The sequence below is a fragment of the Paramisgurnus dabryanus genome, chromosome 20 (genome assembly GCF_030506205.2).
Source record: "Paramisgurnus dabryanus chromosome 20, PD_genome_1.1, whole genome shotgun sequence".
Lineage (NCBI taxonomy): Eukaryota > Metazoa > Chordata > Actinopteri > Cypriniformes > Cobitidae > Paramisgurnus > Paramisgurnus dabryanus.
Window position 1 is genome coordinate 28,825,161 of NC_133356.1, and position 14,749 is coordinate 28,839,909.

A 14,749-nucleotide genomic window follows, 5' to 3' on the forward strand; every position below is an offset into this window, starting at 1 on the left:
CACCTTATGTTGATTTGCCAACCGCCATTTAAACAACAGAAGAAGAAGAAGATCGCTAAAATGTACTCGTTGTTTGCTGGATTTACCCAAATTTACAAGCTGTGATGTGAATTGTCCAGATGTGCAAACTCGAGAAAGGTTGCAAGTCTTATCTTTGTGATCATTAAGATATGTTTATCCTGTACTAGCAGAGCCGACATTGTGCTGTTTTTACGATTCGTCCAGCAAAATCACGCTAGTAATATATTAATGTCTTTGTAATGTTGTCTTAAAGGACGAAGGAGGATTAAGGTCAAGCTAAAATAAAAAATAAAACCATCTCGAGATTAAAGTAATTAAAATGTGAGAAAAACATCAGAATAAATATAATTTCGAGAATAAAGTCGTTATTTAACAAGAATAAAGTCGTTATTTAACGAGAATAAAGTTGTAATATTTTAATAATAATGTCATGTTTTTACATTAACGTGTTTGGAGTGATGTGAACAAGCAGATACCAAATTATACCTGTCTCATTAATAAAACAATATGAGGGAGATGCGCTCAGAAAGGCAATTTAAGGAATCTCCCTCATATAAAAGGCAATATGGGAGGAGATAATGAACGAACAAAATTCTGTGCACTGCACACCTTAATAAAACAGGGATGCAATTGAACAGAATATCCAGATGAATAATGGGTTTTGTTAATTGGGTAGGGTAAAGTAATCTGCACATGGAGGCGCACCTATGAATGTGCACAGGTGATGGGGAATATTAAGGAATGGAAAGACTCTGCGGCTTTGTGAACTAACAATTGAGATAAATGCAACGAGTAGGCTACGTTTCACTGTAGGAGTGTTCTTATGAAAGCAACAATATAAAAGCTTTATGTTAAGTGCAGACCCTTATAAAACCCTAAAAGACAACATTGAATGTGGCTTAATGCATCTACACAGTAATAATAAAACACCATATTCAGCAAACTTTTTATCAATAAAAACATTCTGCGTACAGGCAAGCAGAAGATCCCAGAATAACAACACAAACCGCTAAAGGGCACGTTTGTTTCCTTCATTGAAAACAAGCACATTCTGGGCTTTTCTGCTTGACTGAACATGCTTATTAATAATAATATATTATAGTGTGTAGTGAATTAAGTGTATTTATATCACTGTCTTAAAGCAATGCCATGTAAGTCTAGCTCGCGGGGTCCCCCTACAGTTGGGAAATAGTATTGTCTTCTACTACTGTCGTAAAATCTGTCATGGTTACACCAGGGGATACACGTGCGAAACCCACAAACTCTGCATATATTTCAGCATATTATATATTAAATGTTATGACATCATTATACAATATACAATATATATACACACTACAATATAATTTCCATGGGTTTTATTTATTTTTTCTAACGCCAAAAAGATCACGTAGCTCACGTTTTCAAGCCAGCATTATTATAGTAGCTACTGTTTTATGCCAATTCAATCTAAGACTAGGACCCGGTGTCCTAGTCTTAGATATAGAACGCATTTACTCCCAGACACTAGGGGGAGCTAGTAGAGAAATAATACTCAGACTTGCCTTGTGTGCCTTTAAAAGACTTTAATCTGGACATGGGTTTTATTTATTTTAGCTTGGCCGTAATCCTCCTGCGTATTAAAGTGTCAGGTAAAATAAGAGACGCAAATAAGATCCCATTAAGATCTCACTGTCACTGCTGTATGAGGAAAAAACAACACAAACTGCAGCAGGACTGATAGCTTGAATCAGAGTTCTGTTCTGAGTTTTTACCTTTTTATTTTTTGATATATTCTAGGGGTGCAACGATACACCAATGGCACGGTTTGGATCGGTTTACGGTTTTGGAGCCACGGTTTCGGTTCGGTTCGGTTGGCTATGGGTGTAGGGTTCCTGTCATTTTACCAGCAATGCTAAGGAACAATAGATTAACTTAACTTAATAACAACAACAAAAATAACTTGACGTTTTCTTTATTAACTTTGGCAAACAAACTTAAAATCAAACTTTAACTGTAGTAATGCAGGACTGTAAATAGCTGTTTATCAGGCGATGAATATCATTACTTCGCTAAAATGCTGAAAATGTTACTGTCGAAGTCAACAAATGCATGAAATAAACGTACTATCTGTAAATCTGAGGATAATGCGGGTTTATTATCAGTAATGAACTAATCAAGGTAATCATCACACACACATGCACGCACGCACGCACACCAGAGGTCGCATTAGACTTTTTCAATTCTGCCATTATTATCCGTCATTCATGCTTTAATGATAATAATTGTTTTTGTTTACATGTTCATTTTTAATCATGAACTTACAAAACGAGCATACAAGTTAAAATGTGTTTATTTATTTGTGAAGAAGAGAACAGATGAACAGAGACCATGCATTACTTTACATGTTTAACATCATGAAACAGATGAATTAATGATTTTTTTTCTCGCAGTGACAGCGGAGGCGATTAAACACGCAAACTTGTGCTGAACAGGCAAATATAAACAAATCAAATCACTGTGGCGATTAAAATAGCAACAAACGTGTAAACCCTTTGTTTTTACCTCAGACAGATGACGTCTTGTTACATTTTTACTTTTGTTCTGGAGAATGATCTCGCGCTCTTCCGTTACACTTCGGTTAACCCGATCTGGCACGCATGCAAGCACACACACACATGCGAACGCAAGCACACACACACACACACACACAGTTATGACAGATTGTGTGTGATTTGTCTACGACACGAATTCCATTCCTGTACTCCACTGGAAAACCAAAATGTTCCCACACAAGAGACATAAATGTGTCCGGGGGATCTGCAATCTCAGGCGGAGCAGCCATCATGTGACCTACGCTCACTCCCAAGTCAAATGACATGACATGCACTTGGAAAACAATAACTTTGGAATATACTATTTAGAACAGCATTTAAAAAGCTCTTATTAGTCGTTACTAATACAATTTAATCAAATCTATGCAAATATATTTTTTTAAGAAATAGATTAGTTAGTCAGAGATAAGTGACATTTAACCTCGACAATGGGCAGCAGGAGGCGTGAGAGTACCGCAACATGCCACTGGAGTTTCGTGATTCGTATCGTGGGTGGTGTATCGCGATCGGTCGGTTCGGTTCGTAATATCGTTACACCCCTAATATATTCATGTCGATTGTCAAAACATTTTTACTTGGATATTTTTAAGTTAGTATCTTGAAACTGTAGAGTAGGGTTCCCCAAATCTTACCCTGGAGAACCGGAGCACTACAGAGTTTAGGTCCAACCCTATTCAAACTTACCCACCTATGATTTTCTAGTGATCATGATAGAAGACTTTGATTAGCTTGCTTTACAGGGATGTAAAGAACAAAGCAAAAAGGACTATGGTAAAGTCTGTTGTAGAAATCTATTTTTCCATTATTAGTTTATCTCTTGTGCCGTTTGTTTATTTTAATACCCCGTGTATTTAGTTTGTGTGTGTGTGTGTGTGTGTGTGTGTGTGTGTGTGTGTGTGTGTGTGTGTGTGTGTGTGTGTTTTAAGTTATTGTTGTTGTCATTGTTATAAATTTTCTATTTGTCCTTTCCATTTGTTATTAATAAAGCATACATAAATACTCAAAATACACGTTTTTACTGTTCTAAGCTTGTATAAGCACAGATGTTATCTTCGCTAGTGCTGATGATAACAATTACACAAAATGCATAAGTATATCAACAACAGATGAATAGCACTGTTATCAGTGCCATTTCTAACTTTAACTAGTGGTTATGCAGATACAGGGTAGCAGTGTAAAAGTTGTCATGCTTTCCAGTGAGTCTAATGCTGTAAACACTATGACACACAGCAGTGGTGGCTAGAAGTTCTGTCCACCCGTCTTTAAAAATATACTTTCATATGTTTAAATGTCATTATGAAATCTAAAACATTTTCTAAAATATGCGCTCTATGACTGGCGGAAGTAGTCCAGCATCCTGAGATTTCGCCGGAAATACGTCCGCCATGCATAGAGTCCATTTATACCCTAATATAAATTAAATGACAAACTGTAGACAAATGTTTCAGTTCAGTTTAAAGTAATAACTCTATAACATTGTTTATTATATTGTATTTGCAGTGTTTGTCAATAAGGAGGAGAGTGATGGAGGAGATGTTGGAGTGGTGGGATTTGTTCTACCTAACGCTGTTTTGATACCTGACACAGTCCACACCACCGGACGTTTGTCAAATGTTATGCGTGCTGGTAGTTCAAATCAAGTAAGAGTAGAGGAGTTTTCCCCTACCTATGGTGGCGTGGAAAGCGCATCAGGTGAGATAACAATGAAAGCTGAATGTTTGACTTATATATTGTTTAGTGCAGTGGTTCTCAAACTTTTTACCCCAAGTACCACCTCAGAAAATATTTGGCTCTCCAAGTACCACCATAATGACCAACGTTAAAATCCAGAAGTGTAGTAGGCCTAACTATTCAGAGCTATGCACAGTTCAAAAACAACGTTTTATTCCCAAAAAGACTAAGAATATTTCTTATTTTTATTCCTTATACAAATATTTATTATTGTCAGCCAACCATTATAGAGTTTGAACCTTAACACTGCACTGTGCTTACAAGTAAATAAAAACTTAAATAAGATTAATGATTAAAGGAACAGTATGTAAGAAATGTATATCAATTAATCATAAAATGGCCCTGATATGTCACTAGACATTAATAAATAAATCATTTTCATTTCAAATACTTATATAACTGACAACAGTGGTCTGGCCAGGATATTGGCATTTAAAAGGTGGAGTTGCAGCTAGAGATGTTCCGATATCATTTTTCTCTTCCCGATTCCGATACCTGGGCTCAGGGTATCGGCCGATACCGAGTACCGAACCAATGAAAGGGTATTTTAGTTTTAGAATAACTGGAAAAAATTGCGGAATTCTGCAGGATGGTTTTAAATAAACAAATGTAAGCTAGTAAATATTACAAAATTGCATCTAGGGTTGTTGCGGTGACAGAATTTTCCCACCGGTTAATCAGTGCGTGACAAACCCGGTTATACCGGTTTCACCGGGTGGGAGGGGCTTATAAATGCACAGAAGTGTGCATTTTACTTTCACTTTTGAATTAGATGCAACTGTTGTTTAAATCCAGCGCTTGTGAACGCTGCGTTAAATCGCGTATGAATTTGCGTTCAAATGTGAGTGCAACAGCTGGTTTAAGTGCTTGACTCAATGTGCGGAGGTACTTCTGACAGAAACCCGCCAGTCCCAAGCAGAGCAACCGGCTATTCCTCCATAAAGCGCTGCTTGAATGATGGGTTTATTATTATTCTTAATGAAAAACACAACAACAAAACAATCTCGCCTATATTAAACATCATATATGTATCTTATAACAAAAACGAGTAAGCACGCGGCCTCTGCCATCGTCTGCTCGCCGCAGTCTGACAGGAATGAAATCTGACACCCGCAGCCGCTGCTCTGTCATGAGGCGCGTTCAGCTCTGCTGGATTCAGCCAACAGACACATTCAGTTGTAAGTGTTTGCTCTCTATAACCAAACTAAATTATTTAATTACAAGAAAATATCAAAACGACGGTGAAAGACGGTGTCGCGGTGGGCAAGTGATCTAACCGGTGAGAGGCTGAAGCACCGGTAATCACCGTTTCACCGACTATCGCAACAAGCCTAATTGCATCTAAAATAATTACTTTTAAAGCTTACAATGAAAATGAATACACCAAACCAATGAGTCCTCTGAATTAAACTGGACCAACATGAACCAGATAATGTGCATGTCAAGATAGAATTATAGTTTGTAGCCTATATAAACTGACATATATTATTGTTAATATATATTATAGCAGAATTAAAAAGCTTGTGTTAATACCTTCTCATTATGAATTAAGCACGTATGAAGATAATTTCATCATTTTTACAACGCAATGCAAACTTTATATTAAACATAACAAGAGCATTCGTCTTGTAAACTGATTTGAAATGATGATGTCCTGACTGTCGCGTCACATAGACGACACAGACAAGTAAGATCTGCGGTAAAACTCAGTGGTAAGTTTTATTTCATCTCAAATATCAAACGGTTCATGCTCTTATCATTAAAAACAATCACAGCAAACACCATGCGCAGGGTTTATGTACTTGTCAATGCTGCTCACAAATGCGCGAGGGTACATATGTGCGCTTGTTGTCAATGACGGTCGGTCACAAACACGCTCAAGCGCGGGGTATGTGTGCCTATCAATCATTAAATCTGCGGAGTTCTCTGAGACATGTAGATGTTTTATTAGTCTGAAATACTAACAAACAGCGGACAAACGGCTGCATGCCTTCATTTCTTTGCCGCTCTAAGTAAACAGTGGTTGCGTCACGCTTGAGGTAACTTCCTGGTGTTCGCATTCAGAACAGCGAAGAAGAAATGAGTTTCGCTTTGCAGTGTTAGCTTTAGTGTTAGCTATAATGGGCATAACTAGGTTTATTAAGAAAATGGTATCGGATCGGTACATGGGTTCAAGTACTCGCCGATTCTGATGTCAGAATTTTTGTGGTATCGGCCGCATTTCGGCCGCATTTCCGATACTGGTATCGGTATCGGAACAACTCTAGTTGCAGCCCTCAATTGATGTTTATGTTGTCATGTTGTGTATTGGCCACAAGTTTTGTTATTGCAATACCAGTTTTGGCCACAATCCTACATACTGTTCCTTTAAATTAAAATGTGCCCAAAAGTTAAATAAAAACTGTACTGTAGTTAAATGTTAAAAAACTGTACTTAAATATATTTTCAGATTAATCACACCCTACTTGTTAATTTTCAAAATTAAGAATATACTAATATTTTTTGTTAAACATCATTTACTTTATGCCACAAAGTAAATAATCAGACTGAACAAATTCAGTCACTTTGTTTATTTAAATGTAAATACATCACTGTGGTTCATATTGAAAGTAAAAAGAATTTACTTTTATGAGGAATTTAATGTTGTTTTAAACAATGTAGTGCTCTATTAGTAAAGTCTTTGGTTGTATATATGAATGGTGATAATATGACACACAAAAATGATAGAAAAAGCATTTAATACAGATTTATTATCCATTACTAAACTCCATAGCAACATTAGCTCTCTGAATTAAAGTGGATACTGTAACATACATAGTTGTTTTGGCAAAGCATCTGTCATATTCAGAGCCCCGTGCTGCACACACGCAAGCAAACCTGATCCACGCGCGTGCTTGTGTGTTTGTCTTAATGCGCAGCATCAAATGATGACAAAGTTCTGCGAGAGCAAAGTAGCCTAAAGTTACTCCGTATTCTTTCCAAAGTGGCAATATTATCATCATTATTGATGCCATAAGCATTGCTGTATTTTCAGGATTTTTTAATAGAGTCTGTTTAACAGAAAACTCGATTATATTGTTTTATAACATTATAGATAACCAGGGCCATTCTCCTTTAAGATCTCACGCTGGCCTCTATCATTTCTAATGAATGAATCAAATTCATTCTCAGATATTGAATTTATGACATTTCTAATGGTTTACTGTTTGTCTATTTCAGAAAAAACAAAAAAAACTAAGAAAAAGGGTGCTTTTAAAAAAGCGGTGAAAGCTATAAAGCGCCCATTCCAGAGCCTCTGGAAAACCAAAGTCGAGAACATCGTGCTTTGCCAGGAGGTGAGTAGTAATGTCCTACTATTTAATTGGTTTCATCTACTCAATTAACTTTGTTTGTCTACACACACACACACTATTTTTGTATTCCTGTATCTTTGATCATCTCTGGCCTTCTCCACAGCTTGATGCCGATCCAGGCATTCCTGAGCCAAAGGCCGATGTTGACTCTACCAGAGATAAGCCAAAGGCTAAGATCAGTCAGGACCAACCCAAACAAAAAGGGGCAAAGTTTCCCTTCTTTGACTGCCTCCGGAGGGGCAAAGTGGAGCCTCTGCCGTCTCCACAGCCTGAAGCCGTTGCAGCTCGTCCTGATGAATGGGATGATGCTGACCTCGGCAATTCTCAGTCAAAGACTAACGTTGGTCCAGACAAACCTAACGCAAAGGCGAAAATTCGCCAATTCTTTAACCGCCTCCGGAGAAACGATGGGGACCTTGTTGTGCCTTCTGCACGGCATGATGCCGATACGGCTAATCCTGTTTCAAAGGATGATGCCGATCTGGCCAGTCCCTCTGTAGCCATTGCCGCGCTACAGGAAGCTTCAGTTCCAGCTTATATTGGGCTAAAGAAGACAAACAAACAACCCAAACTAAAAGCTGTCAGCAGTCCTGATACAAAGGATGATGCTGATCTGGCCAGTACCTCTGTAGCCGATGCCGAGTTACAGAAAGCTTCAGTTTCAACTTATATTGGACTTAAGAAGACTAAAAAACAACCCGAACTAAAAGCTGTCAGCAGTCCTGATACAAAGGATGATGCTGATCTGGCCAGTACCTCTGTACCCGATGCCGAGTTACAGAAAGCGTCAGTTCCAGCTTATATTGGACTTAAGAAGACTAAAAAACAACCCGAACTAAAAGCTGTCAGCAGTCCCGATACAAAGGATGATCCCGATCTGGCCAGAACCTCTGTAGCCGATGCCGAGTTACAGAAAGCTTCAGTTTCAACTTATATTGGACTTAAGAAGACTAACAACCAACCCGAACTAAAAGCTGTCAGCAGTCCCGATACAAAGGATGATCCCGATCTGGCCAGTACCTCTGTAGCCGATGCCGAGTTACAGAAAGCGTCAGTTCCAGCTTATATTGGACTTAAGAAGACTAAAAAACAACCCGAACTAAAAGCTGTCAGCAGTCCCGATACAAAGGATGATCCCGATCTGGCCAGAACCTCTGTAGCCGATGCGGAGTTACAGAAAGCTTCAGTTTCAACTTATATTGGACTTAAGAAGACTAACAACCAACCCGAACTAAAAGCTGTCAGCAGTCCCGATACAAAGGATGATCCCGATCTGGCCAGTACCTTTGTAGCCGATGCCGAGCTACAGAAAGCTTCAGTTCCAGCTTATATCAGGCTAAAGGGTTGTGTAAATCATAATCTTGATTTAAAGAATAGCAAACAATTCAAACTAAAGGCTGCCAGTAATCCTGACCCGAAAGTTCCAGACAACCCTGGGCAAAAATCCTCCAGAAATCCCAGACCAAAATATGAAGAAAACCGTTTGCAAAAATTGTTCAGAAATCCCAGACGAAAAGTTGAAGAAAATCCTGGGCAAAAATCAGGCAGAAATCCCCGACCAAAACTTGAAGATAACCCTGGGCAAAAATCAGGCAGAAATCCCCGACCAAAACTTGAAGATAACCCTGGGCAAAAATCGACCAGAAATCCCAGACCAAAAGTTGAAAAAACCCCTGGGCAAAAATCGACCAGAAATCCCAGGCCAAAAGTTGAAGAAAATCCTGGGCAAAAATCGACCAGAAATCCCAGACGAAAAGTTAAAGAAAATCCTGGACAAAAATTGGCCAGAAATCTCAGACCAGAAGTTGAAGAAAATCCGACGCTAAAAGTTGCTAAGGAACCTGAGCCAAAAGTTGAAAATCCCACAATAAGCGGTACCAGAATTTTCTTTTTTTTTTAATCATATTATAAGTACTTGTAAATGTATTCAGCCATTTTTTGCTCTGTTAAATCAATACAGTAAATTTCTATGGCTTGTGCTCATCCATTTTTTTTAACAATGTATTTTGGGAGTCTCCTTGTTTACATGAGCAACTTGTTACCATTTCTTGTCATTTAAAAAAGAAAAGGTAACAAGTACGTTTTAATTGATTTTTTTATAATCCGTTTAAAACAGAATAACACAACTTTAATAAACAAAATAGGATAAAAAAATTTGTACAATAACTCTTAACTCTAAATTCTTGTATAGATAGATAGATAGATAGATAGATAGATAGATAGATAGATAGATAGATAGATAGATAGATAGATAGATAGATCATCTATTATAAATCGAATATGTCAAATATTGCTGTATATCATAGGCCAAATTTAATGTTTTCTTTTCTCTGTTTGTGTTTTGAGAAGATTTCCACTCTAAGTATGAGGCAAATCTCATAGATGGGGAATCTGGCAAGGTCTTCAAAGGAATTCGTAAAGCTGATGGTAAAGAGGTAGGGCACTCATTCTTATTTCTATAAAAATTGTGTGAACCTTAAAGGTTTTGTGCAGTGTCAGGTGCGTTCAGTGTTTTATCAATGTTGTCTTTCTCTTTGCAGGTCGCCATCAAGTTTGTGGACATAAACATTTACACCAAGTTTCTTTCTGTTGTAAGTTTTTTCAAACTAAATTTAGGGAAAGCTAAATTACCATATTTACTAAAAGCAATTTAACTTATATCCAAATGCAATACCAATACATTTATCACAGATTTAAAGAGATGCTATCTAATGTTTTGTTGACCAATTTTTTTCAGCCTGGATATTCCAAACCACTTCCAGAAGAAGTGGCAGTGATGCTGAAGTTAAGAGAAGCTCCTGAATGCCCCTATGTTATACAAATGTATGACTGGTATGAGATGGACAACAAGTTCATACTGGTTTTTGAGTACCTAAGAAACTGTGACAAGTTGCGGACTTATATAAGACACCGAAGAAAACTGAAGGAAGATAAAGCACGCTACCTATTGCTTCAATTATTAAGAGCAGTTAAACACTGTTTGGATAACGGCGTGTTAAACAAAAATATCGAATCTTATTGCATCTTGGTGGAGAAAAGCAGTTTACACCTGAAGTTGTACGACTTTGACTGTGGTATTCTAGTTGGCAGTGATGGCTATTCCAAAACATATCACGGTGAGCTGGAGTTTTTTTGATAACACAGTGGAGCATAGAAATTTGTTTTTAGTGACCATATTGATGATGTGACCCTTTTACAAAAATAACTCAACACAATGTTTTGCTTACAGGATATAAGCATGCAGCCTCCCCTGAGGACATGAATGTCTGTATGTTGAGTTTTTTGCTGTATGAGATGCTGAATGGCCAGGAGATCTACAGTATCCCGCTTTTTGTACAACATCAGAAGACGAATTTAAGTTTTATAATCCCTTTGTATCAAGGGGTGAGTAAAAATCACTAACAAAGGCTAACACGCACACACTGAAAAAAAGATAATAAAACGAAAGTTGTACTCGTTTACCAGAGTGACATTAAAATGATTTGATCAGAGACTTTACACAGTACTATCAAATACCAACAATAACATCTCTATATGCCATGTCAATAAATGTCATTAGTGTATTATGACTAACTAGCTCTCTTCTAAAACCTACAGATGCCTTTGATCTCATTCATTGGGGCATAGGCATGCCAGAGGACCGACCGACAATCCATCAGTACTTTGCACATGACTGGTTTAAGGGTGAAGGGGTACTGGACATAAATCCATATGAACAACCGGCAGTCAATAAGATCTTTGAAGATGACTGGACTACTAAGGAATGGCGCAGAAAATTGAAAGCCCTCAAAGAAGAAAGACGAACATTCATAAAAAAGAAGGGGCTGTAACCTGCAAACTCAACACAATTATTCGGCTTATACCACAGTTACCACAACAGACATTGCTCTGGTGGTTATTTTAAGACATTAGACAAGTCAGGTGTGCGTTTATTGAAAAATAATGCATGCCTGTGGCCAGTCCTTTTGTAGCCGATGCCGAGCTACAGAAAGCTTCAGTTCCAGCTTATATTGGACTAAAGAAGACTAACAAACAACCCAAACTAAAGGCTGGCAGCAATCCTCATTCAAAGGATGATCCCGATCTGGCCAGTACCTCTGTAGCCGATGCCGAGTTACAGGAAGCTTCAGTTCCAGCTTATATCGGGCTAAAGGGTTGTGGAAATCTTAATCTTGATTTAAAAACTAGCAAACAAATCAAACTAAAAGCTGGCAGTAATCCTGACCCAAAACTTGAAGAAAATCCTGGACAAAAATCCGCCAGAAATCCCAGACCAAAAGTTGAAGAAAATCCTGGACAAAAATCCGCCAGAAATCCCAGACCAGAAGGTAAAGAAAATTTGACGCTAAAAGCTGCTAAGGAACATGAGCCAAATGTTGAAGAAAATCCCACACTAACAGGTACCAGATTTTTCTTTTTTTTTGATCATATTATAAGTACTTGGAAATGTATTCAGCCATATTTTGCCCTGTTAAATCAATACAGTAAATTTCTATGGCTTGTGCTCATCCATTTTTTTAACACTTTATTTGGGGAGTCTCCTTGTTTACATGAGCAACTTGTTACTATTTCTTGTAATTTAAAAAAGAAAATTTAACAAGTACGTTTTAATTGAATTTTTTAATAATCCGTTTAAAACAGAGTAACACAACTTCAATAAACAAAATAGGATAAACAAACTTGTACAATAACTCGTAACTCTAAATTCTTGTATAGATAGATAGATAGATAGACAGATAGATAGATAGATAGATAGATAGATAGATAGATAGATAGATAGATAGATAGATAGATAGATAGATAGATAGATCATCTATTATGTATTGAACATGTCAAATTTTGCTGTATATCCTGGGCCAAATTTAATGTTTTCTTTTCTCTGTTTGTGTTTTGAGAAGATTTCCACTCTAAGTATGAGGCAAATCTCATATAGGGGCATTCTGGCAAGGTCTTCAAAGGAATCCGTAAAGCTGATGGTAAAGAGGTAGGGCACTCATTCTTATTTCTATAAAAATTGTGTGAACCTTAAAGGTTTTGTGCAGTGTGAGGTGCGTTCAGTGTTTTATCAATGTTGTCTTTCTCTTTGCAGGACGCCGAGGACAATGAGAATACTGGCCGAATACCGAATACGACCACCGGCTGAACGCGTCCTTATCCGTTTACATACATACATACATACATTTATATATATAAAATATCTTCCAAGGGGTTTTTCCTCCTAGGACTTTTCCCATTGGGTTTTTCTCCTAGGGGGTTTTTTCCCCCCCTGGGAGTCAGCCGACTTTGGCTTAACATAGCACCCCCTTCTATACGTTACATATTACTACGCTCGCTTGTTCAGTTTAATCTTATCCGCTGTAGTTTGCTACTTATGTTGTCTATCGATTTTTCAGTGTTTCGCCTGCTTCTATTAATGTAAAGCTGCTTTGAAACAATTACTAATTGTGAAAAGCACTATATAAATAAAATTGAATTGAATCATTTGCAAAAAAGTTAAACCCTTTCATTGCTCCTCCTTTCATGTGTACTTTATTTTGGATATTAATACTGAATACTGTTACTGTTTTGCACCCAAATTATTGTCACTTTTAATTGAGGTTATATTCTACTGTGATGTTATGATGTTAAGTAAGTCCATTTATCTTACTTTCTTCAATAAACATTGATGAATTCATTGTTTTTTCCTTTATTTTCAGACACACTATTTATGAAAAAGTCTACTTAGTGAACATTAAAGACACTTTGATCACATTTTTTGCCTACACATTTTATCTATATCAAGCAATGGAAATGCTGTGGCTCAAAGCACCTTACTTTTAAAGACAAAGTTGTAAGACAAAGGTTCTTTACTAAAAGATTGACATGGGAAATAATTGAGTAATTGTTTTAAATGTATATAAACTACAATACATAAAGGGGCTGTTTTCCGGACAGGGATAAGACTAGTCCTAGACTAAAGTAAAAAGAGCTGTCCAAACTGAAAACAACTTGCAGTGACATATCTTTAAATACATCAGTATCCTTTTGTTTTACCTCAAAATGCACACAAGTAATGTTTATAGTAAGGCTTGTTTGTTTAAACTAGTTATATTTCCTAATTAAACTAAGGTCTAGTCCTGTCCGGGAAACCACCCTTAGGTGTTGAATAATCACACCATCATTTCAAATAACGTGAACTGTTGCAAGTGCATTGTGAACTTTTGAACAATAAAAAAGTTTTAAACCTCAGTGATCACAAGCATTGTACATATGAGTCATTATGACGTACTGTACTGTACAGTTTATCCTGGATGGAGCTGTCCCTAAATCCAGCTTACTATTCGGATGGCACTGTTATTACCAACAGTGTTAAGATGACTTTTTCTTAGATCACAGCAAACTTATTTCTTTTCAAGATGATGTAAGGGGTTACATTTATATTCTTAGCATCATATGACAGTTACTATTATAATAATCTTTTTACTTATGTATACTTAAATACGGGATGTTTAATAGATATCATGTGAGCTGAGTCTGCCTCCTCTCCTGTCATATGTGAATCAGACCCTGAATCAGGCCTCATGATTTGGTGTCTTGCTCTGTTTGTTGTAAAGGCTGCTGTGAGTTCTACGAAGTAACACAAAAGAAAAGCAGACTTATTATATTGCTTTTGAAGCTATGGGAAGTGGCATATAATGGCATCTCTAAGGTAAATTAGATGGCGATTATGAAAATAGCCACTTACCCATATGAGCACAGCCCAAACGCACATAATAATAACAGTGATTCTTGGAAATTTGTATAAAACAGGTTTAAAATTTGAAAAAATGTTTTTTGTTAAATTACAAAATCTGAAGGTATATCATTATAGACCAAGGTCTTTGCTGTTCAGCAATTTACTGGTGCAACATCCTCTGTTTTTATTTTTTTCATAAAATAGGCGTTTTTCCAGTTATTACTCATACCACATTTACTTTTAGCCTAAATAGAAAAATTAATGATTTTTTTATTTTATAAACATATTTTTGTATTAAAAGAGAATTTTAATTTAATAACTTAACAGCACTGAAG

General features: G+C 36.9%; 1 protein-coding gene across 1 annotated transcript; it reads left to right on the top strand.

The window, feature by feature from the left end:
- Positions 1-38: 38 nt before the first annotated feature.
- Positions 39-13,290, top strand: LOC135730654 (uncharacterized). Its single transcript, XM_065248547.1, has 11 exons — positions 39-138; positions 4,116-4,307; positions 7,566-7,681; positions 7,803-9,573; positions 10,049-10,134; positions 10,240-10,290; positions 10,437-10,815; positions 10,929-11,083; positions 11,297-12,099; positions 12,598-12,683; positions 12,789-13,290. The coding sequence occupies exons 1-9, from the start codon at positions 120-122 to the stop codon at positions 11,324-11,326; spliced, it is 2,799 nt and encodes a 932-aa protein (XP_065104619.1). The 5' UTR covers positions 39-119; the 3' UTR covers positions 11,327-12,099; positions 12,598-12,683; positions 12,789-13,290.
- The last annotated feature ends 1,459 nt before the right edge of the window (positions 13,291-14,749 follow it).

Bases quoted from the DNA above. Each gene is read 5' to 3' on its own strand.
- LOC135730654 (XM_065248547.1), top strand. The intron at 10,135-10,239 runs GTAGGGCACTCA...TTCTCTTTGCAG, and splicing joins GTAAAGCTGATGGTAAAGAG to GTCGCCATCAAGTTTGTGGA. The intron at 11,084-11,296 runs GTGAGTAAAAAT...TAAAACCTACAG, and splicing joins TAATCCCTTTGTATCAAGGG to ATGCCTTTGATCTCATTCAT.